At 40.6% G+C, this 22,755-nt stretch overlaps 2 protein-coding genes and 2 long non-coding RNA genes across 10 annotated transcripts in view; 2 read left to right on the forward strand and 2 right to left on the reverse strand.

The window, feature by feature from the left end:
* Nucleotides 1-10,792, forward strand: part of LOC126599448 (uncharacterized) — a 37,908-nt gene extending 27,116 nt beyond the window's left edge. Inside the window, exons 1-2 of one of the 3 annotated variants that reach the window (XM_050265830.1) lie at nt 7,453-8,315; nt 9,013-10,792. In XM_050265830.1, the coding sequence (XP_050121787.1) occupies nt 10,031-10,705 (675 nt within the window). In that variant the 5' untranslated portion in view covers nt 7,453-8,315; nt 9,013-10,030 and the 3' untranslated portion in view covers nt 10,706-10,792. Of the gene's footprint in view, nt 1-7,452 lie in introns of those variants that run through there. The other 2 variants (XM_050265831.1, XM_050265829.1) reach the window with 2 other exon arrangements.
* LOC126599454 (uncharacterized) lies at nt 512-1,397 on the reverse strand. Its single transcript, XR_007615147.1, has 2 exons — nt 1,291-1,397; nt 512-1,206 (listed from the first exon to the last, which is right to left on the reverse strand). It is a non-coding gene; the product is annotated as an uncharacterized LOC126599454 (long non-coding RNA).
* A 3,434-nt stretch (nt 10,793-14,226) lies between the features above and the next one.
* Nucleotides 14,227-16,649, forward strand: LOC126599452 (uncharacterized). Of its 5 annotated transcripts, none has more exons than XR_007615140.1 (3): nt 14,227-14,295; nt 14,412-15,742; nt 16,092-16,649. It is a non-coding gene; the product is annotated as an uncharacterized LOC126599452 (long non-coding RNA). The 5 variants fall into 5 exon arrangements; XR_007615144.1 differs by lacking the exon at nt 16,092-16,649 and having other exon boundaries at nt 14,412-15,173; nt 15,255-16,083; XR_007615141.1 differs by lacking the exon at nt 16,092-16,649 and having other exon boundaries at nt 14,412-15,173; nt 15,278-16,083.
* A 125-nt stretch (nt 16,650-16,774) lies between these two features.
* Nucleotides 16,775-19,631, reverse strand: LOC126599006 (cation/H(+) antiporter 4-like; the record flags this gene model as incomplete). Its single annotated transcript, XM_050265394.1, has 3 exons — nt 19,347-19,631; nt 18,024-19,034; nt 16,775-17,746 (listed from the first exon to the last, which is right to left on the reverse strand). Coding segments are annotated over exons 1-3 (2,268 nt in total), but the record flags the coding sequence as incomplete, so codon positions are not given.
* Nucleotides 19,632-22,755: the final 3,124 nt, after the last annotated feature.

Raw genomic sequence — 22,755 nt, forward strand, 5'->3', positions numbered from 1 at the left:
GGGCACACTCTAATCCTTATTTTTATCCTCCATATGTTCTTGAAGAATAAGAAGAACAAAATTGTGAAGAATAAGGACAACAGAAGCGCATATTTATAGGAAGGTTAGGGCCTTTGCGTGACGAAGACTTTGTCGCGCAAACATCTGTATTAAATGCGGTATTGACTTCGATTCACCTGTAGTGAATAGTCTAAACTGACAGGAACTTGCATGACGAACCCTTGGTCGCTAAATTGTCCCCTATTCGTCACGCAAGTTTTTCGCACCAAAAAAAAAATTACCGTGTGTTTTCTTGCTGACTGCGCAAATTTTTTTTTCCTATCTTGTCTATTTTCTGCGACGAAACATTTTTTCCGTCCTGCAAGTACGTCTTGTGCTACGAAATATTGTTCGTCGCACAAACTATTTTTTCCACTAGTGACATATGCAAACTCAAACATTTAAAAAGTTTATATTACGAGTGCAATTATATATTTCTTGTTTAATGTTAGCAATATCATAAATGTGAGCATTTTTCATCAGGCAAGAGGTGGCTTACTGAAGAGCATCAATTGCGACCTTAAACCTTGGACGATATAGCACCATAGTAGAAAATGGGGCAGAGCGGCAACAACACCATAGTAGTACAATAAAAAATGAAAACTTAACATCATATTATTATCAAGCATAAAGTAAGTTTGATTAAGCATCGGAAGTTCACCATACATAGATTCTTAGAGGCCAGGACAATGGTTCATCCAACCTTGTAATGAACATTTCAAACCACCTGCCAATTGAGAGGTTTTCTTTAGTCCCTTAATAAAATGTAAATCAAAATGAATGAAGAAGGTACACTAAGTTACACAATAATAATTAGTAGCAGTTCAAATCTGGGATTAATTAGTAGCCCTCAAGTACTGAGAGGTTCGCTTTTAGTCTCTTATGTAATAGCTGACTAAAGTACTTAGTTATTTTCATCCAATCGAGGTATTCAAACATTTGATTAAACCACAAACTACAGAGCTTTATTTGAGTTTACACAAACATGAGAAATCTAACAAAAAGGATTCTTTCAATAAAACATGTAGTGTCAATGTAACATAATTAAGATTAAGAGATGACCGATGCCATACAACAACTGTTTTCAGCATAAGAACTCCATGTGCAAGTCTCGCATTTTCTGTGTTGAAATTGAATCCAAGTCCAATTGCACTTCAGGACAAGATCCTAAAATGCAACATACAATAAATTTAAACCACTGCCACTGTTCAGAACCAAATGATACTAGCATAGTAATATCTACATGGTTACCTGCTGAATGTGAAGCTAGTTGCCAAAAAGACTTGCTTCTTGGACAACATTGGAAGGTTTCTTTGCCCATGGTAGGTTTCTTAGCCCTAACTCACTTTAGAAAGCACATACATCACTAAATGAAAAGTACCATTAACATCAGTGCTAACAAACACGAGCAAATAAAAAATATGAAGCCATTTTCTAACCTTGTTTGACAACCTATTCAATTCCCTTCAACTGGTACATTTGAAAAATTACAAGAACCAAGCATTGACCCTGCACCATAAAAATCTTTCAAACATACCCAAATTAAACAATTACAAGAACCAAACATTGACCATGCACATAAAAATCTCGTTGCTTCTAAGACAATTTAAACCCAAGTGAAATATTAAAACATAAAACAAGAAATCATTCAAGGCAACCCCAAAATCTAAATGGAATGGAAATCAATATCAAACCAATATCACACAAAATGGCATCTAGTTAATTAAAAATTATATTAAATAAAAAGAAAATAACTAAACCGCTATACCCTTGGTGCGTTGCGGGTTTGTGATGAGGAATTGAACAGACGGGCCGAAGGAGAGAGAGCCGGAGCGGATCGAAGCTGAAGGAGGGGGCTGCGAGAGAAACAACTCGGTATTTGTGGAGATTTGGTGTTTTCGTGTTTAACCAGATGATCTAGAATAGGAGCGCAGATTCAAGACGACAGAGCGAGAGAGAAGAGGTGGCAACAGATATGTGAGAAACGAGAGAGAAGGAGCAGCGTGATAGAAGAGTGTTATCCCGGCACTAATTTTTTAATTAATTAGGTTTAGGAATTTGAAGATTAGCAATTTTAATTCTAATCGGCAATTGTTCAAAAAAATTCTAAACGGCAAAATATTCTTTTTGTTGCCCGCTTAATTAAAGAAAACGCGCGACTTAAAAATAGTAATTTTCAAGAAGGCGGGAAAACTCCCACCAAATTCTTACCCAACACAAATCAAGTTTGTCAGCTAACAACTTCTTCGCCGACAAAATATTTTGTTGGCTCTAACCTTTGGTCGTTGGGAGATGTCCTTGCCAAAACCTTAACCCTGGCGCACGTATTTAGTGGACAAACCCAAAAATTTGTCGGGTAAAAACTTTTTGACCGACAAAATAAATTTTGTGGGCTCAAAATTCGTTGGCAAAATTAGATTTTCTAGTAGTGAGGCGCCTAGACCATATAAACATCCACCTAGCCCGCCTAGACCGCTTGAACCCGTCTAGGCGCCCAGTGGCGAAGCTACGTGAGGACGAGGAGTAGCGGCCGCCCCTCCCTTCGCCGGAAAACATGCCTCGGAGAGCTAGTTCAGCCCCTCTGCTCTCGTCGAAAATGAGAATTTCCGTTCCGGTGATTTGGTTTCTGCTGCTACGCAACAAAGATGGATTTGTTTTTTTCCTCTTTTTTATTAGATTTTGGAGAAGGAAATCTGAAAAAAAATGTAGTTGCAGACCGACGGAACTTGCGAAGAAGATGAAGGTGTGTTTGATATTCCCTATACCAAACGGTGTCGTTTGGCAATGCTGACCCTTTTTTTATATTTTTCTCTCTTAAAAGTTAAAACTAATTGTACTGACACATTTGTTTACATTTTTCTCTCTTAAAAGTTAATACTGATTGTACTGACACACCCTTCTCCTTCGGTCCTTTCTGCCCCACTTTGTTTTCCCATTTCCCCTCCTTTTTTTTTCTATTCTGACCGCACCTTTGTTTTGGTTTGTTAATCAATTTATTTCTCTTTTTTATTTTATTTTTTATTTTTTATTATCATTCTTGTATGTATTTTCCCTCTTTTGAATACCTCAACATATGTATTTTAAACTCTCACATTATCTATAAATATTGTATTAATTTAAAAAAAAACAATGTAAATATTGTTTAATGCTTATTTTACAATAAAAGAAATTCATTTAAATCCATCTAGGCTCCTACCTAAATCTCGCTTAGGAGCCTAGCTGCAGGCTCCAGTCCGCTGCCTGACTAGTGCTTAACGTTTTTTTAGAATCTAATCCTAACTAATTTAAGCTTCTTACATGGCTTTAATATTACCGCTTACAACTGCTTTGGTGAAGAGATGGTTTGCTGTTATGAATATTGATTCAAAATTTTGCACTCTCCAATATGAAAGCAACCACTTCAATTGAACCTTGCACTCTTTAGAATTTCGCCCCTCCCTTCCGTAAATCCTGGCTTCGCCACTGGCGCCCACCTAGACTACCTGGACCTGTTCAGACACCTACTTAGGTCGCAACTCCCACTTAGACAGAAAATCGATAACTTTCATTTTGCATTTTTTTTAATAAAATGTAATAGACTTGTTGAATACTTGGATGAATATTCATTATATGCTTGTTCCCCACGTTATCAATATGTTCTAATACCTATAATTTAAATATCATTTTATTTTGCAATTTTTGTATTCCAACACAATTACGTATTTTTAAGTAGGTACTTATTTATATGATCTATATAAAGTTACTTATCCACCTAGGGGGTGTTTGTTTCACCTCCTTAGGAGGGACTGAACTGGACTGGACTGGACTACAGTCGCATGTTTGATAGGTGCTGGAACTAAGTTAAGTGGGACTAAAGGGGACTTGATTGGACTAGAGGCCTCCTTAAAGGTTCTTAGCGAAGTCCTCCCCAAAACATAGGACTTGCTAAGACTGGCTTCTTCCTCCTCCTAGCGAGCCCCTTTGTGAGTTCTGGGCTTCTTCCTTTGCTCCTATGTTTTCACAAATGCCGAGAGCCACCATCATTCCCCCTCGCCAATTCCCCCTTCCCCTCCTCCTCTCTCCTCGCTTTCTTCTCTTTCTGCTTCGCCGAGATCCGAGCTCAGCTCGAACTCGACCTCGACATCGACAGTTGCTCTATCTTACTGGTACTGTAGTTCTGCTACGATGGCGGCGACTCAGTAGCAGTCGGCTTCTCCTACGCAGAAGATATTCTAAGCACGTTCGAGAATCGCTGTAGGCCGATTTTGCTGTTCCACAAACTTGCGCCTCCGATTGAATCCACAGACTTGGAAAGCTCTCACCAGTTGGAATCTTGCACCGAAGAAAAACCAGAAAAATCAAGCTTGATTCTTCGTTTTGCAGAATTTTTTTTGGCAATTAATCAGAAAAAATAAGAAAGGGAAGGAGAGTGTGGGACGGAGAGAATGAGGAATAAAAAGATGAAGGCTTCCAGAGAGAGGGAGAGTATTATTAGAAAGAAAAAAAGATAGAATTAATTAATATAATATTATTAGATATGAATTAAAAATATAAAATATTGTAGCTTGTTATTTTCCTTCTTTTAAGTTCGACATTGCACCAAATGCTTCACTAAGTCAGTCCAGCTTAGTTCCTGAAGCTAATCCAGTCCGAGATAGTCTGGTGCAACAAACACACCCCTAGTCTTCCTATGCACCTGTCTAGATCATGCCTAGCCGTCTAGGCCCTAGCCTATCACCCGACTAGCGCTTTGCGTCTTTAGAACCTTGCTTGTACATATTAACAGAGAGTATTGTACATGTTAGCATACATGTGTGTTATATTCCTATCTTGTACATGTTAGCTAAGTAGTTATCTTAGTCACTAAGATTGACAACTGTTAAATAGTTGCACATCTGTGTAATTTGTAACTACTCATTTTACTGAAGAATACATCAGCTTGTTCTACAAGATTCTCTCTTTCTTTTCTCTGCTTCCTTTCATTTTCTTCAGTTCTCCATTTTCTTCGATTTTCACTATAAACATGTGTGTGATTCCACCATAGTTACAATATTGGAGTGTGACAGGAAAAACTCAAAAAACAATTGGAGAGTTACTCGAAAAAAAAAAAAAACAACAGCAACAACAAAAGGAATACTATAAATCTTTATCCCCAAAATTGGAAGTGTGAAGCACTGGAGCCAGAATGTTCACATATATTAATTAGATCCACCACCGTGACCTAGCGTTTTTGTTTGATTACTGATTTTTTTTTTCTTTCCATTTTAATACAAGCGATATTTCTCTTCTAAACTAGGCTAAGAGAATAGAACTCAGAACGTAGTGGATTAAATAATAAGAACACAGACACCAGAGTAATCCACTACTTGCAAATAAAATCCTGCACTTACTAAAAAATGTCATTTTGCCAACAAAGTCTAAGCAGACAAAGCAAAATTTTGTCAGTACAAAAATCTTTGCCCGACAAAATATCCGAATTGTCGGCTAGAAACTAATGGGTGTAAGCTGACAAATAAAATGTCGCAAAAAATAAGTTTACCCGACGAAGCATCTATTTGTCAAGAAAATCGTCGGCATGATCTATTAAAAAAAGGCGCGATACCGCGAAAAACGAAAAAAAAGAAAACTTTTCGTATTTAGAGGTTATCGGCAATCGCACCTCAATGAACAAAAAACTAATCTAAACGATGAAGGATAAAAATCTTGCCGCACCCTAGATTTGGATCTCAACGCTATCTCCCTTCTCAGTTGCTCTTCTTGGATTGAACATCCTAGCAGCTATTCTTGTCTATTCTCCACCATATCAGTTGCTCTATGTTGCTAGTGTAGTTCCTCTATCGGTTCCTCGTACGATTCTCTACAACAACAACAACAACAACAACAAAGCCTTTTCCCACTAAGTGGGGTCGGCTATATGAATCCTAGAACGCCATTGCGCTCGGTTTTGTGTCATGTCCTCCGTTAGATCCAAGTACTCTAAGTCTTTTCTTAGAGTCTCTTCCAAAGTTGTCCTAGGTCTTCCTCTACCCCTTCGGCCCTGAACCTCTGTCCCGTAGTCACATCTTCGAACCGGAGCATCAGTCGGCCTTCTTTGCACATGTTCAAAATCACCGGAGCCGATTTTCTCTCATCTTTCCTACAATTTCGGCTACTCCTACTTTACCTCGGATATCCTCATTCCCAATCTTATCCTTTCTCGTGTGCCCACACATCCCACGAAGCATCCTCATCTCCGCTACACCCATTTTGTGTACGTGTTGATGCTTCACCACCCAACATTCTGTGCCATACAACATCGCTAGCCTTATTGCCGTCCTATAAAATTTTCCCTTGAGCTTCAGTGGCCTACGACGGTCACACAACACGCCGGATGCACTCTTTCCATCCAGCTCGTATTCTATGGTTGAGATCTCCATCTAATTCTCCGTTCTCTTGCAAGATAGATCCTAGGTAGCGAAAACGATCGCTTTTTGTGATCTTCGCTAGATTGCTCCGGTCATTAGTGTGGATAAGTATATAAATGGATAGAGATAGGAAAGCAAACACAAGATGTACGTGGTTCACCCAGATTGGCTACGTCCACGGAATAGAAGAGTTCTCATTAATTGTGAAGGGTTTACACAAGTACATAGGTTCAAGCTCTCATTTAGTGAGTACAAGTGAATGATTTAGTACAAATGACATTAGGAAATATTGTGGGAGAATGATCTCGTAATCACGAAACTTCTAAGTATCGGAGTGTGGTGTCGTCTTGACTTGCCTTATCTGTCTCATAGGTAGATGTGACATCTTCTCTGGAAGTACTCTTCCTCCATCCAAGGGTGGTATCTTTAACTGGTGGAGATGCACAAGGTAATGTATCAATTTCACTTGAAGCTTACTTGTAGTTTCAGGCTTGGTCAAGCGCGATACAAACCATGTAGTAGGAGTCCCCCAAGTCGCCGAGCTAGGGGGTCTGCTGAAAGAGGTGACAGACAAGGTAAGCAATCAGAGCTCCGACTGATTGTTCACCTTCTCCCCATCTTGCAGCAGCATGAAGGATAAAGAGAAGAAAAATGAGAAGAGATGATATGAGATACTTTTGCTTTTGAAGAAGTAACTTTCCACAGGCTTTTTCTTGAACTGAGCTGGAGGGTTTTCTGGTTTCCTCCAGAGTATAAGGCCGACTGAAGAATTTGAGGGTCAAAACAAGTCCATCAAATCTAGAGTACGTTCCACCCTGCTGATATGGGATACTTTTGCTTTTGACAGAGTAATGAATGTATCGGCACGTGTGCTGTTACGCTTGTCTCCACATGCTTCCTTGTATCCTTCGCACTTGCCCTATCTGTTCCTCAAGCAGATGCGGAATCTTCCCTGGAAACATAAGATGTTGAAGATGAGTACTCGAGAGCAATGCCAGGTAAGTAATCAGGTAAGGGGTTCCAGGCAGTCAGTTCCTGGCTGGAAGCTTGATTCCAAGTGCTGACTGATTGCTCTCTTTCTCCTTGTCTTGCAGGTAAAAACAAGGCCAAAAGAAAAGACAGGAAAAAAGCATGATATGGGATACTCTTGCTTTTAACCCTGATGATATGAGATATTCTTGCTCTAGTATAGCTTGTTTGCAGAGGTATTATCGGGGGGAAAGAAAGCTGAATATTTCGAAAGGCTTCGTTGGGAGTGCCCTCTCAGATATGATGAAGAGTTGAGCATTTTTGCAGGTCTGCCTGTCCGTTGGGGATGGAGGTCGACATATATAGGAGTCTCCCTAACAACAAGTAGTAATGCTATTCCTTTACCCTGCTTGGTCATAGCACGGTAGTGGGAGCTGCCAGTTTCACATGTTTTAACTCTGTCAGAGCACTTTGAAAAAGTGGTCTGTGGTATCTGGCTCTCGAGATTCGGAGAACGATGCCTCTTCGATTTTTGAGAAAGCAATCATGCTGGGGGTATGACTCTCGAGATTCGGAGAGCAGTGTCTCTTCGATTTTTGAGGAAGTAATCATGTTGGGAGTCTGGCTCTTGAGATTCGGAGGGTGGTGCCTCTTCGATTTTGGAGCAAGCAATCTTGTTGGGAGTGTTGTCTCGAATGTGAGTAAAGGTTGGGCATGTTTGCTAGTCTACCTTGCCACGAAGCACAAAGGTTGACACACAGGGACTTTCCAATTATCCAGCAATGGTACTGTTCCTTTACCCTCTCTTCGATTTTGAGAAAGTAGTCATGTTGGGAGTCTGGCTCTCGAGATTCGGAGGACGGTGCCTCTTCGATTTTGGAGCAAGCAATCTTATTGGGAGTGTTTTCTCGAATGTGAGTAAAGGTTGGGCATGTTTGCTAGTCTACCTTGCCACGAAGCACAGAGGTTGACACACAGGGACTTTCCAATTATCCAGCAGTGGTACTGTTCCTTTACAGTTGTGGGTAATAATATGGTAGCTAGACCTTCAAAATTTATGTGTCTAAACTTTTGTTAGTGCTGTTTCTTTGCTATTCTTTTACCTTTCTTGGTCAGAGCGATGTAGTGGGAGCTGCAAGCTTCACGTGCTCAACTTTGGCAGAGAACTTTGGCAAAGTTATTTGTGGTACCCATGAGCTATTGTTGCGTGTGGGAAGTGGGTGATTGAACAGTAAGATTCATGTGCTTTCTACTTCACCAGAAGTCTTCGACAGAATGCCCATAATTTCTGCAAAGCTGAGTGTGCGTGTGACAGGTGTTGACAAGGCTAGAAAAGTAGGTGCCTCTTCGATTTCTGAGATCGGCCCTCGTGGTCTCTGAGTAGCCCAGCTTTTGAGAAAGCGAGCGCCTCTTCGATTGATTCGGAGAACGATGCCTCATCGATTTTTGAGAAAGCAATCATGCTGGGGGTCTGGCTCTCGAGATTCGGGGAGCAGTGTCTCTTCGATTTTTGAGAAAGTAATCATGTTGGGAGTCTGGCTCTCGAGATTCGGAGGGCGGTGCCTCTTCGATTTTGGAGCAAGCAATCTTGTTGGGAGTGTTTTCTCGAATGTGAGTAAAGGTTGGGCATGTTTGCTAGTCTACCTTGCCACGAAGCACAGAGGTTGACACACAGGGACTTTCCAATTATCCAGCAATGGTACTGTTCCTTTACCCTCTCTTCGATTTTTAAGAAAGTAGTCATGTTGGGAGTCTGGCTCTCGAGATTCGGAGGACGGTGCCTCTTCGATTTTGGAGCAAGCAATCTTATTGGGAGTGTTTTCTCGAATGTGAGTAAAAGTTGGGCATGTTTGCTAGTCTACCTTGCCACGAAGCACAGAGGTTGACACACAGGGACTTTCCAATTATCCAGCAGTGGTACTGTTCCTTTACCCTTGTGGGTAATAATATGGTAGCTAGACCTTCAAAATTTATGGGTCTAAACTTTGTTAGTGCTGTTTCTTTGCTATTCTTTTACCCTTCTTGGTCAGAGCGATGTAGTGGGAGCTGCAAGCTTCACGTGCTCAACTTTGGCAGAGAACTTTGGCAAAGTTATCTGTGGTACCCATGAGCTATTGTTGCGTGTGGGAAGTGGGTGATTGAACAGTAAGATTCATGTGTTTTCTACTTCCCCAGAAGTCTTTGACAGAATGCCCATAATTTCCGCAAAACTGAGTGTGCGTGTGACAGGTGCTGACAAGGCTGGAAAAGGCTGGAAAAGTAGGTGCCTCTTCGATTTCTGATATCGGCCCTCGTGGTCTCTGGGGAGCCCAGCTTTTGAGAAAGCGAGCACCTCTTCGATTTTTGAGATCGGCCTTCGTGGTCTTTGAGCAGCCCAACTTTTGAGAAAGCAAACGCCTCTTCGATTTCTGAGATCAACCCTCGTGATCTCTAAGCAGCCCAGCTTTTGAGAAAGCAAACGCCTCTTCGATTTCTGAGCAGGCGCCTCTTCGATTTCTGAAGCTTCGTCGAGTGCAGATTTTTATAGGGGCTGGCATTAAGTTCCAAAGCACACTTGAATCTCCACCAGTAGAAGCTCCATTCTTGCACTTCTAAGATCTTGATTTGTCCGACCTCTTCTCTCTTCAACACCTTTGAAAATGTCTGGCCCCTCCGACCGTCGTTTTGACTTGAACCTTGTTGAAGAGGCAGCCCCGCCTTCTCCAGACAACATATGGCGCCCATCCTTCGTCTCCCCTACTGGTCCTCTTACCGTTGGGGATTCCGTGATGAAGAATGATATGACCATTGCGGTGGTGGCCAGGAACCTTCTCACTCCCAAAGATAACAGATTACTTTCCAAACGGTCTGATGAGTTAGCTGTTAAGGATTCGCTGGCTCTCAGTGTTCAGTGTGCAGGTTCTGTGTCTAATATGGCCCAATGCCTATTTGCTCGAACCCGTCAAGTTGAATCATTGGCGGCTGAAGTGATGAGTCTCAAACAGGAGATTAGAGGGCTCAAGCATGAGAATAAACAGTTGCACCGACTCGCACATGACTATGCTACAAACATGAAGAGGAAGCTTGACCAGATGAAGGAAACTGATGGTCAGGTTTTACTTGATCATCAGAGATTTGTGGGTTTGTTCCAAAGGCATTTATTGCCTTCGTCTTCTGGGGCTGTACCGCGTAATGAAGCTCCAAATGATCAACCTCTGATGCCTCCTCCTTCTAGGGTTCTGTCCAGTACTGAGGCTCCAAATGATCCCCCTCCGGTGCCTTCTCTTTCTGGGGCTCTACCGACTGCTGAGACTTCTCCTAAGCAACCTTTGTGAAGGCTCCCTCTTGTGTGCTTATTTTGACTCATGTATATGTACATATTTGTAGCTTATCGGGGATATCAATAAATAAGCTTTCCTTCATTTCAACGTATTGTGTTAAATACACCAAAGCCTTCTTCGCTAGGTTCTTTGAATTTTCTTTTGTTAAAGCTTGTATGTTGAAGCTTTCTGAGTGGAGCATGTAGGTTGGGGTAGTGTTCTCTTAATTTCCCGAATGAGGAAAACTTCTCGGTTGGAGACTTGGAAAATCCAAGTCACTGAGTGGGATCGGCTATATGAATCTTAGAACGCCATTGTGCTCGATCCTGTGTCATGTCCTTCGTTAGATCCAAGTACTCTAAGTCTTTTCTTAGAGTCTCTTCCAAAGTTTTCCTAGGTCTTCCTCTACCCCTTCGGCCCTGCACCTCTGTCCCATAGTCGCATCTTCTAATCGGAACGTCAGTAGGCCTTCTTTGCACATGTCCAAACCACCGTAACCGATTTTCTCTCATCTTTCCTTCAATTTCGGCTACTCCTACTTTACCCCGGATATCCTCATTCCTAATCTTATCCTTTCTCGTGTGCCCACACATCCAACGAAGCATCCTCATCTCCGCTACACCCATTTTGTGTACGTGTTGATGTTTCACCGCCCAACATTCTGTGCCATACAGCATCGCCGGCCTTATTGCCGTCCTATAAAATTTTCCCTTGAGCTTCAGTGGCATATGGCGGTCACACAACACGCCGGATGCACTCTTCCACTTCATCCATCCAGCTTGTATTCTATGGTTGAGATCTCCATCTAATTCTCCGTTCTTTTGCAAGATAGATCCTAGGTAACGAAAACGGTCGCTCTTTGGTATTTCTTGATCTCCGATCCTCACCCCTAACTCGTTTTGGCCTCCATTTGCACTGAACTTGCACTCCATATATTCTGTCTTTGATCGGCTTAGGCGAAGAGCTTTAGATTCCAACACTTCTCTCCAAAGGTTAAGCTTTGCATTTACCCCTTCCTGAGTTTCATCTATCAACACTATATCGTCTGCGAAAAGCATACACCAAGGAATATCATCTTGAATATGTCGTGTTAACTCATCCATTACCAACGCAAAAAGGTAAGGACTTAAGGATGAGCCTTGATGTAATCCTACAGTTATGGGAAAGCTTTCGGTTTGTCCTTCATGAGTTCTTACGGCAGTCTTTGCTCCTTCATACATATCCTTTATAGCTTGGATATATGCTACTCGTACTCATTTCTTCTCTAAAATCCTCCAAAGAATGTCTCTTAGGACCCTATCATACGCTTTTTCCAAATCTATAAAGACCATGTGTAAATCCTTTTTCCCATCTCTATATCTTTCCATCAATCTTCGTAAGAGATAGATTGCCTCCATGGTTGAGCGCCCTGGCATGAACCCGAATTGGTTGTCCGAAACCCGTGTCTCTTGCCTCAATCTATGCTCAATGACTCTCTCCCAGAGCTTCATTGTATGACTCATTAGCTTAATACCCCTATAGTTCATGCAATTTTGTACGTCGCCCTTATTCTTGTAGATAGGCACCAAAGTGCTCATTCGCCACTCATTTGGCATCTTCTTCGTTTTCAAAATCCTATTGAAAAGGTCAGTGAGCCATGTTATACCTGTCTCTCCCAAAAGTTTCCACACTTCGATTGGTATATCGTCTGGGCCTATTGCTTTTTTATGCTTCATCTTCTTCAAAGCTACAACCACTTCTTCCTTCCGGATTCGACGATAAAAAGAGTAGTTTCTACACTCTTCTGAGTTACTCAACTCCCCTAAAGAAGCACTCATTTCATGTCCTTCATTGAAAAGATTATGAAAATAACCTCTCCATCTGTCTTTAACCGCGTTCTCTGTAGCAAGAACCTTTCCATCCTCATCCTTGATGCACCTCACTTGGTTTAGGTCCCTTGTCTTCTTTTCCCTTGCTCTAGATAGTTTATAGATATCCAACTCTCCTTCTTTGGTATCTAGTCGTTTATACATATCGTCGTAAGCCGCTAACTTAGCTTCTCTGACAGCTTTCTTCGCCTCTTGCTTCGTTTTTCTATACCTTTCACCATTTTCATCAGTCCTCTCCTTGTATAAGGCTTTACAACATTCCTTCTTAGCCTTCACCTTTGTTTGTACCTCCTCATTCCACCACCAAGATTCCTTTTGGTGTGGGGCAAAGCCCTTGGACTCTCCTAATACCTCTTTTGCTACTTTTCGGATACAACTAGCCATGGAATCCCACATTTGGCTAGCTTCCCCCTCTCTATCCCACACACATTGGGTGATTACCTTCTCTTTGAAAATGACTTGTTTTTCTTCTTTTAGATTCCACCATCTAGTCCTTGGGCACTTCCAAGTCTTGTTCTTTTGTCTTACTCTTTTGATATGTACATCCATCACCAACAAGCGATGTTGATTAGCCACGCTCTCTCCTGGTATAACTTTGCAATCCTTACAAGTTATACGATCCCCTTTCCTCATTAGAAGAAAATCTATTTGTGTTTTTGACGACCCACTCTTGTAGGTGATCACATGTTCTTCTCTCTTCTTAAAGAAGGTGTTGGCTAAGAAGAGATCATATGCCATTGCAAAATCCAAGATAGCTTCCCCATCCTCGTTTCTCTCCCCAAAACCATGGCCACCATGAAAACCTCCATAGTTGCCTGTCTCCCTGCCCACGTGTCCATTTAAATCTCCTCCTATAAATAACTTCTCCGTCTGAGCAATTCCTTGCACCAAGTCTCCAAGATCTTCCCAAAATTTCTCCTTCGAACTCGTATCCAACCCTACTTGAGGTGCGTACGCACTAATCACATTGATAAGTTCTTGTCCTATTACAATCTTGATTGCCATGATTCTATCTCCTACCCTCTTGACATCTACAACATCTTGTACCAAGGTCTTGTCCACGATGATGCCAACACCGTTTCTCGTTCTATTTGTGCCCGAATACCAAAGTTTAAACCCTGAGTTTTCTAGATCCTTTGCCTTACTACCAACCCACTTAGTTTCTTGTAGGCACATAATATTTATCCTTCTCCTCACCATAACTTCCACTACTTCCATAGATTTTCCCGTTAAGGTTCCTATATTCCACGTTCCTAAACGCATTTTGCTCTCTTGAACTCTACCCTTCTGTCCTAGCTTCTTCACCCTCCCCCGTCTAATAGGATCAAAGTACTTCTTTTGTGTGTCCCGGGTAAAGTTGATAGGAGCATATGCTCCCAAACAACTTTGAGTGGAGTCGTTCGAAAAGAAGTTTCTATGGCCCCCTTGCTCATTTAACACTGCATCCGGGTGCCGATGGAGATACAGCGACCCTTGCTCACTTATCACTGTGCTCAGGCCACACAGCGCGCCACTTACGGGTGACGCCCTAGCTTTAGCGCGATTTTGTTCTGGATTCATTTTCATAAGGATTCGACGTGATCATGGAGTGCCGGCTGTCGACTACCTGACGCCCTCCCCCTCCTCCTTTATCCGGGCTTGGGACCGGCCATGTAAGACATAGGCGGAGTTCCTCGTACGATTCTCTCTCTTATCAAAAACCCAAATCCAAATCCAGCGATCAACACTCAGATCGTTGTAAGTTTATAACCTTTCTCTTGTTTGAAATTTCAATTTTCAAGGTTCGATCTTTCTATATTTGCTTAATATGTAATTTGGGGTTTTTTCCTTTTCTTTCACGGAACCCCTATCAGAGAAAACGCTCTTCCTTTCATATCTCTCTGCAATCTCTAGGTATCTTCTCAATTTCTCTTTCAATTGATGCTATAATATTTGTTAAAATTATTAGATTTAGGGGTTGGGTAAGTTAATTTTACGGATTTTGATTGTGGTTTGAGTTCTGATTTTGTTTTAGATAGATAGGACTAGATTGTGGTTTAGGGTTTTTTATTTTATTTTATTTATATTTTCTTTTGTATATTCGCTGCACATTGCAAAATTCTGGTACTATTTGGGGGTTTTGGTGTTGCAAAGACTGAAGCTCGAAGAAACATGGTATGTGTACTGACAAATGGTTGTATAGAAGTGAGTTTGTAAAACTTCATAAGAATCTTTATAGAAATTTAAAGGCATCAAAAGCCAAAACTGAAGCTCAAAGAAATAGGCTTAAGTATGTCAAGGCATTTAAAAGTGGGCAGAAATTGATTGAAGATCCAAGAGAAGTTTGGAAGTGGTCTCTCATTTTTGTACAGTTACAATTGAAAAGGTACCTATGTTCTTTTTCATGATAAGATACAATCCTTTTTGTTTCTTGGTAGGTACAGCAATGTGGACTTTGAAAAATGTTAATCATATTTTCCACTATTTTGAAACAGAATTTTATTTTACAAGTAACTAGGTGACTTTTATCTTTTTGGTGGAACATAGGTTTTGATAGTTTGATGAGCTAGAAGGCATCATGTTTGGATTGCCATTTTTCAGTCATAAGTGGGCATCGGGCAGTTCTATCTCTATTGGTATGAAGAGCTGAGGTTATTCTTTCTGTTTTTCACCCTATGTTCAACATTTGTTTTGGTTTCCAATGACTACATAATCAGTGTGTATATGATGAATATTGTAGACCCTGGAAGCAAATAAGAGTCCTCCCACAGAGGTATTCCTTTCTTACTTTCTTTATCCCTTTATTTTCTTTCCTCTTGTAAATTGTGTGGGTTTTCTTTATCTTTGAATTTGTTAATTATTCATGACTTATGTGAGAGGTACAAATACTGCATATGTTGTATATTTTGTCCTCTGTTGTGCAGAACACACTTAGCGAGGAGCTTTCTGCAGGTAAGTTTGACTGTGCTGGGAATATATTGTATATTTTGTTTTTCTCTGCCTTGTGTTTATTCTAAATACATGGATAAGTAGTATGTCGCATACTAGACATGAGCAATGAGCATTGTTCAAGTAATTTGATTCCCCAACAAGTTACAAATTGTCGTCATTAACACAATTTGGTAAAGTTGTGAGCTTTCTGCAGGTAATGTTGATTGCAAGGTTTAGATGAACCGTTGTCTTGGCCTCTAAGAATATATGAATGGTATTAATCAGAACTTACTATATGCTTGATTAATGAGTCCATGCTTTATCATCCAAGTTACAAGTAAAATTCAAGTTTGTTTGAAGTCTGATTACATAATTACATGAGTACGTGCTTTCTTGTTGACAAATTGGTTAAGTTTTTCACTGTTTATTGTAATAGTATGGTTTTACTATAGCCCTTCCTCATTTTCTACTTCCTAACAGATTGTTTTGTGAATCGTAAACAGTAAAAACTACATATTATTACTTGTAAAATGATTAATGGCTACAATTTGATTATTTCGGTATTAAGGATGCTTTTTTTATGTTGTCATACATAATAATTACCATTTATATTATTTTTGCAGGATATTATTATACAATGATACTGCTAGACCGATACTGAAGAATGAGAGTAGAATAGGATTATTGTATAATATATACTTTTGTATAACCACTGTACATGTACATATTACTAATCAAAGAAGCATTATTTAAAAAAAAATGTGTTCAAGCTTCTGTTAATTTTTTTTTTATATAGATTAAAATTCCTCCCAACAAAGCTAGTTTTGTCGGTAGAGAAAGACTATGCCGACAAAATATCTTTGCCGATGAACACATCATGTTGGCTAAAAGGTACATTTTGTAGGCTTCAAAATCCTTTTTTGATGGATTTTTTTCTCAAGGTTTAAGAATGGCTACAAAATATGTTTTTGTCGGGAAAGAACCACTTCATAGGCGACGAAATGTTAAATTTTGTCGGCTAGAGTTTTACGCGACATGCTTTGAGCGACGAAATGGCTGACAAATTTTTTTGTCGGGAAAGAACTTTTGCCGACAAACTAATTTTGTCGGTAAAGTCGAAATATGTGGTAGTATTTGCTGGGAAATTGAATACTGACTATGTGGTTTGTTGTTGTTGCACCACAAAGATTGAAGATCTGCACCTGAAGTCGTCCGAGGCAAGCATGTCCCCAATAATACCAAGCTCCGGGAATTCACTCCATTCATCAAGCCCTGAAGTTTGAGGACTTTCCCAATGTTTTCTTCTTCCAACAACGAAAAGGTCATATTCGTTCAAAATACTCCGAAGTATTGCCACTGTTTCGGGTCCATTTTTTGCAATCTTCTCTACATAAAATGCTGATCCGCAAGCATGAACATAGCCTTCCCTATACTCTCTTAAGCTCTGCAAATCAACTATCCTATCCCAGTTAGTGGCCTCACAGTCTCTCGGGGTTGTGAAATAAAAGACGGTCAGGCTGATGCTTGGATCCGCTGCCATCCTTAGTGTTAAGGCTAATGCCTCCCTATCGTCTTCGCCTCCCAAGAAGATCAAGGCGACTTTGTATTGTACTGCTTCTGATGATGAGTTTTTTTCCAGTGATAATTGTCTTAGAGGTCCACGGTTGATAAGAATCCCAACAGAACATGGTGCTTTTTCGAGAACACTGATATTTAAAGACCTTATAGCCCTATCGTCGGACTTGATAGAGCCATCAAGAATCCAGTGCCGATGGAAGGGGAGTATTATGAGGGACGTGGCTCGGTCAAGTGCAAGGGTGCATGTATCCTCATGCATTGATTTGGTTGGAGAAATGGCTGTGAAAGGTTGTACGGTCACTGCTTCACTGAAGTCCCGCTCGAACTGAAGGAAAGAAAGAAGCATGTCCTCCGAGTACGAGCAATTGCAGAGTGTCTTGGTTTGCATTCTGTGGGAAATGAAGATAGGGGCAGCTTGGCCAAACATCTCAATGAGGTGAAGGACATAAAGGGAAATGGGGCTCTCTTTAGTTGGACAGCAGGCATCCAAAAAATTGATGACGGCTGAAATGTTGTTTTGCTTGTGAATGCATGCAAGTATGCGGAGCTCTGAGTTGGGTTTCAAACACGCTACGTTTCTTTGCTCATATCCTCCATACTTCTTTGAGGATATGTTGAAGTGTTTCAAAAGCAATGACACAACGCATGCGATCATTAGGATACCAAGTACGTTAATGGCATAAATCTCTTCATTCAAAGGCTGCATGCAAGCAAGTAGGCAATATAAGATGATATACCAAGTACACTGCACATTATAGAAAGCAAGTAGGCAATACAAGATGATATATAAATGAGCGCTGCTATTTGGACCATATTGCTGACTACCTCTTTAATTAGTGTTTAACGTGAGTCGTGCATGTATTGGAGAGATAATTAGTAATGTGGTCGATAAATGTGGTACAAATATGTAGCAATATTGTTCTAGACTTAGATAGATAGACAGACAAACAGACAGAGAGAGATAGATAGATAGACACCATATCTTTGGTGACGGTGCTTAAGGAGCCCAAGTCCACGACACCTTTGCAGCACATTATGAGAGCGAGTCCCAAAGCATCCATTAGAGGCATGTCACAGTAGAGTGCAGGTAATAAACTGCCTCCAAATTTGGAGACGGTAGACACAATGAGGAGGACAAGACTAGGAATTGCAAATTTTCCTTTAAGCTTTATGTCTTTGGGATTCATGAGCCACACATTGGAGGTTACAAACAGTGGAAGAAGAATATCGGACACCATGAAATCGTAGCACTTGACGAGAGCGGAGCCGAGCGGGGGTCCTTCCGGGACAGCTAAGCCCAAAACGAAAGGGCCGAAGAAAAGATATTGATTAAAATAGAAGGAAAATAGCGCTGAGCATAAGACCCCAATCAAGATGATAAGAAGGTAGCCGTTGTGAACAGGCTGGCCTTTGGGCGTCTGTCTGATGATCCAATACATAGCAGGGCGTGCCCCAAAGTAAACGACAAGGATATAACCGAGCATGGCAATCGTGTTGCGAAAAAATCCGCCCTCCTTTCCAGTGCTCATAACCAGTTTGGTAAAAGTTCGAAGAGACAAACCCAAAATGTCAGACACAATAGACGAGGAGAGTGCTAAGCGGCCTAGTTCCGAAGTGAGGAGTTTGAGGTCCCCGAGGAGGCAGGCAATGACGGTAAATGAAGTCTGAGCGTTTGTGATTACGGCTAATGCAAGGGCCTGCAAGTCATTTTGCTCTAATTCCCAGTTAAGAAAAACACCTCGGGTTCCAAGAGTAAACAGACCGACGCATAAAGGCACTAGCAAGGAGCCAGCCCCGGTGTACAAGGCCTTCCTCCCTGTTCTAAGTACAATGCCGATGTCCATTTTCACTCCCATCAGAAATAAAAACATGCAGTAACCCAACACCGTTAACGTCCCCATTACGTCCTGACTTACAATGTCGTACATGATTTTTTCGTATCCAGGCCATATGCTCCCCAACATCCCTGGACCGAGGATTATACCTGCCTGCACAAACATATACACGTACACGTACACGTACGTACTATTAATTTAACAAAACCATGCATATTGATAATCATGACCTCTTCGAACAAATTGGAGGCTCGTATGTATTATTACTTACAATTAATAGTTAATCAATTAGACGACGTACGTACGTACGTACGTGCAATAGAATATTGGATAATTATATATAAAATTAAATTAGAAGAAACTATTAACTATGTATAAAGTGATTAAGAAATTTGAAATGCTTAGAATTAAACTAAGAGAATAAATGATCAAACGGGAATGTAGGATGATGATACTTCTACTTACCAGCATCTGAGTGACAAAGACGGGGATTCCAAAGCACCTGAGAGCGAGATGAAGGAACTGGGTGAGGAAAAAAGCCAAAGCCATTTGCTCTTCGAGGACTGACAACGTAGCACTTGAGAGTTTTTTGACGCTCAATGGATGAGTTGCAGAATAGGGCGACTCATCATCTACCTTAGAATTTCTCCAATAACCGCTTGAATGAATGTTGGGAGGGAGCGAGATGCAAACCAGGGCCTGATGGTCCCGCGTTACGTTTAGCGCCAACAAATCTTCAAGCGACTTCATGATTCAGCAATATGTATCTTTCTTTCCCTCTCTATACACACAGAAACGAAAGTATGGTGGACAGATTGCAGAGAAAGATCAAATTATGCCTAAACCCTAATCTACGTACATATCAATTATGGAGATCGATCGAGCAAGATAGGGATGGATCGAATTGGTTCAAGGAATTAATTTATGAATATTTATGAATCAAATGATGGCATGGTAATTAACAAGCATCTATGGCACTCCAAGTAGTCATAATTTATATACAAAGGTTACATATTAAACGGTAGCACGCAGCAATGACGAATAACTAGCTAGTGTTGCCGCGTTGGTTTGTTTTCATCACTAGTTAGCCTTAATCTTGTTAATTGGTATAACATCCTCCGATATGTATGTAAGGCTGTAAGAATCATGAAGGATTTCAACAAATGATAACCACACATGGCTGTTGCAAGCAACAAGTGCTATATAGGTTTATATAAAAAGGAATAAAAAATAAAGAAATAACAAGAAGTGCCATGTACGTACGTCTACTCATATTATTTCAATTCTTGATAATATGGATTAATTAGTTATTCCTTTTATTAATATCTTGTAGCTCCTGAGGTTAATGTTTGTTATATACATTCTAGAATTTTACTTTGAAGAAAATATCTTCTAGACTCTAGGGATTTTTCTGTTTGTTTTAAAGAGTTAGGTCAGAAGCATCGACTTATTTGGTTGTTGGTTACTACGATTTGAAATCTTACTAGTGTGGTGCTTGCAACGAGAGAAATATGAGACCTGATTCTCTCTGATGAGTTACCTCTTATAATGTTTCGTTCTCTTATTTCTCCCTTCCTAATTTGCTAAAAATTATCCATGAACTTAAGAAAGTTCAAAATTATATAATTCTACACTAATAAGCGATAATATAACTAGATGATTTTCTTCGGAAAGAAAAAAAAAAACCTTGATGATTTTCATTGATATCAATGTCATCCACAACGATAGAGAATAAATATTAGAGAGAGCTTCACGGAAATTATTGACACATTTCAATTCGGAATGTCCACGTGTACACTCACATGGTGACGAAACCATAATGTGTAGTGAACGTACAAAGTGCGAAGAAATGAAATTTGAATTAAATAAAACAAGAGTGTGCAAGTGAGCAGGTCGAAACCGTTATTATAGAATAACAGTGTTAGAGCATAAGTGTAGTAAAGTAGAAGCACTTGCATCCTCAAAAGAATAGTTATTATTATAGAAGATAAAGTTTGCCAACTTTGACAGAAGTACATGTCAGCTAAAGCCAAGATTCCTCATCCTTAAAATCGTCAAAAACCATCCATTATTCTTTTGAACTATGTTATGACTTGATCCCTCCTCAACCGAGGGTATGTAGGCAACTTGAAATTTCAAAACTTCAAGTATAATCACATCATCAACAAAAACACAAACACTTTGAAAAATAAAGAGCAAATTCAAAATGTGAATACTTTATTTCTTTGAAGGAAGAATTTGGTGACAAGGCCTTATTACAAAATAAGCAAAAACAAAGAAGACTTTAAGTACAAAAAACAGAAGACACTACTTGAAAGCTATGTCCCTAAAACTACGACGACGGTTTTCAAGCAAGCCTTCCAAAGTCTTCAAAGTCTCCACATCGGTGGGAGACAAGGTGGGCATTTCCATGGCCGCGCCTTTCTCTTACTTTAGGCGTGAAATCTCTTCTTGATGCTGAGAAAGTGTAGCTTCTTTCTTCAAGAGAACAACTTGAAGTCGTGATGCTTCGATCTCCAACTGCTCTCGCTCTCGCTCCAACGCTTCTAGATGCACCTGGACGAAAGCCAAAGAAGTCCTTGTGACTTGATAACCTTCCAAAGCAGCTTGCTGAGAAGACCAAACTTGGGCAATTGATAAATCTATTGCCGCAAGTTGTTGAGCCCTAACCTCTGGACTCAACTTCCTCAAGGAAATAGCATGCAAAGAAGAACACTCAGTTGAGGTAGCCATAAGTTTGGCAATCTTGACTCTCAAAATTTAGGAATCAATGTAAAGGTTGTCAGTTGTAGAAACAAGCTTCAATAAGTCTTCCATGAGTAACGCAAGGTCCTCCAATGGGCATTTCGCAATCCTGTTCTCAATATGCCTCTTGATATCTATAGCCGTGCAAAGGTTGATGCGATGGATGAGCTATTCAGTGCCACTAAGGTTTGGCCCTCTAAAAGAGATCTCAGAGCTAGCTAGCAAAGGTGTGGGATGCATGACAGGCTCTTGCATGCTTACATCTACATTCGACACCCTTGGGCCACTTGGCGGGTTTGGAACAAGCTCTGCACCAGGCGGATCCCCAATCTCCTCATCTATAAGTTGATTGCCTCCAAATAGCATTTCTGTATCAAAAGAACAAAAGGGCACAACCTAAAGAAGATAAAGAAAGATGTTAGAAACAAAAGCTAAACCAATGAAATCAGAAGAAATCATAAGAAAGAAGGAAATACATACATCTTTCTCAAGTGACACACGGCTATCAAACTAAGGAAGCCTAAACACTTTCTTTTTCTTATGATGAAAACTAACGTCGCTGCCATCCTGAGCACCTTCAAGCAGTTGCTTGTTCAAAACTTGTTGATGCTGCCTCAAAACAAGTTCATCTTTGTGTGAGTCAACTTCGTCATCCGAATGTTGCGAAGACAAGCACGGGCTTTAAAGAGCTAAAACCACAGGTCCACCTTGCAAAGGAGTTGCACTCGCACAATCAAAAGGTGCCAGCTACGTAGGAACCGCGAAACAATCCTCTCCCAGCATATCATGGCGTGAGTGAGAAGAATTGGTGCCTCTTGTCGTCCTTAAGTCTTGATGGTGTACCTTTGACCACTAACCTACGCAGGCACAGGTCACTGGATTGCTCTTGAACTCATCATTGGTCGGCAAGGTAATAGAATCATTTGTGCATGAACGGGTACAAGACTCCCAATGCGTATATGTTGAACAAAACCAAATTGCCTACTAAAATGGTGAAGGTTATACGGCTGAACAATACATTGGTCTCCTTGCCACAAAGAAACATACCCCAAACGGAAACTTGCAAGGTAAGACAAGTCTGAGAAACGATGGTATGAATCATCTATGAGGCCTTGCCGTGCCGAACCAA

The sequence above is a fragment of the Malus sylvestris genome, chromosome 14 (genome assembly GCF_916048215.2).
Source record: "Malus sylvestris chromosome 14, drMalSylv7.2, whole genome shotgun sequence".
Lineage (NCBI taxonomy): Eukaryota > Viridiplantae > Streptophyta > Magnoliopsida > Rosales > Rosaceae > Malus > Malus sylvestris.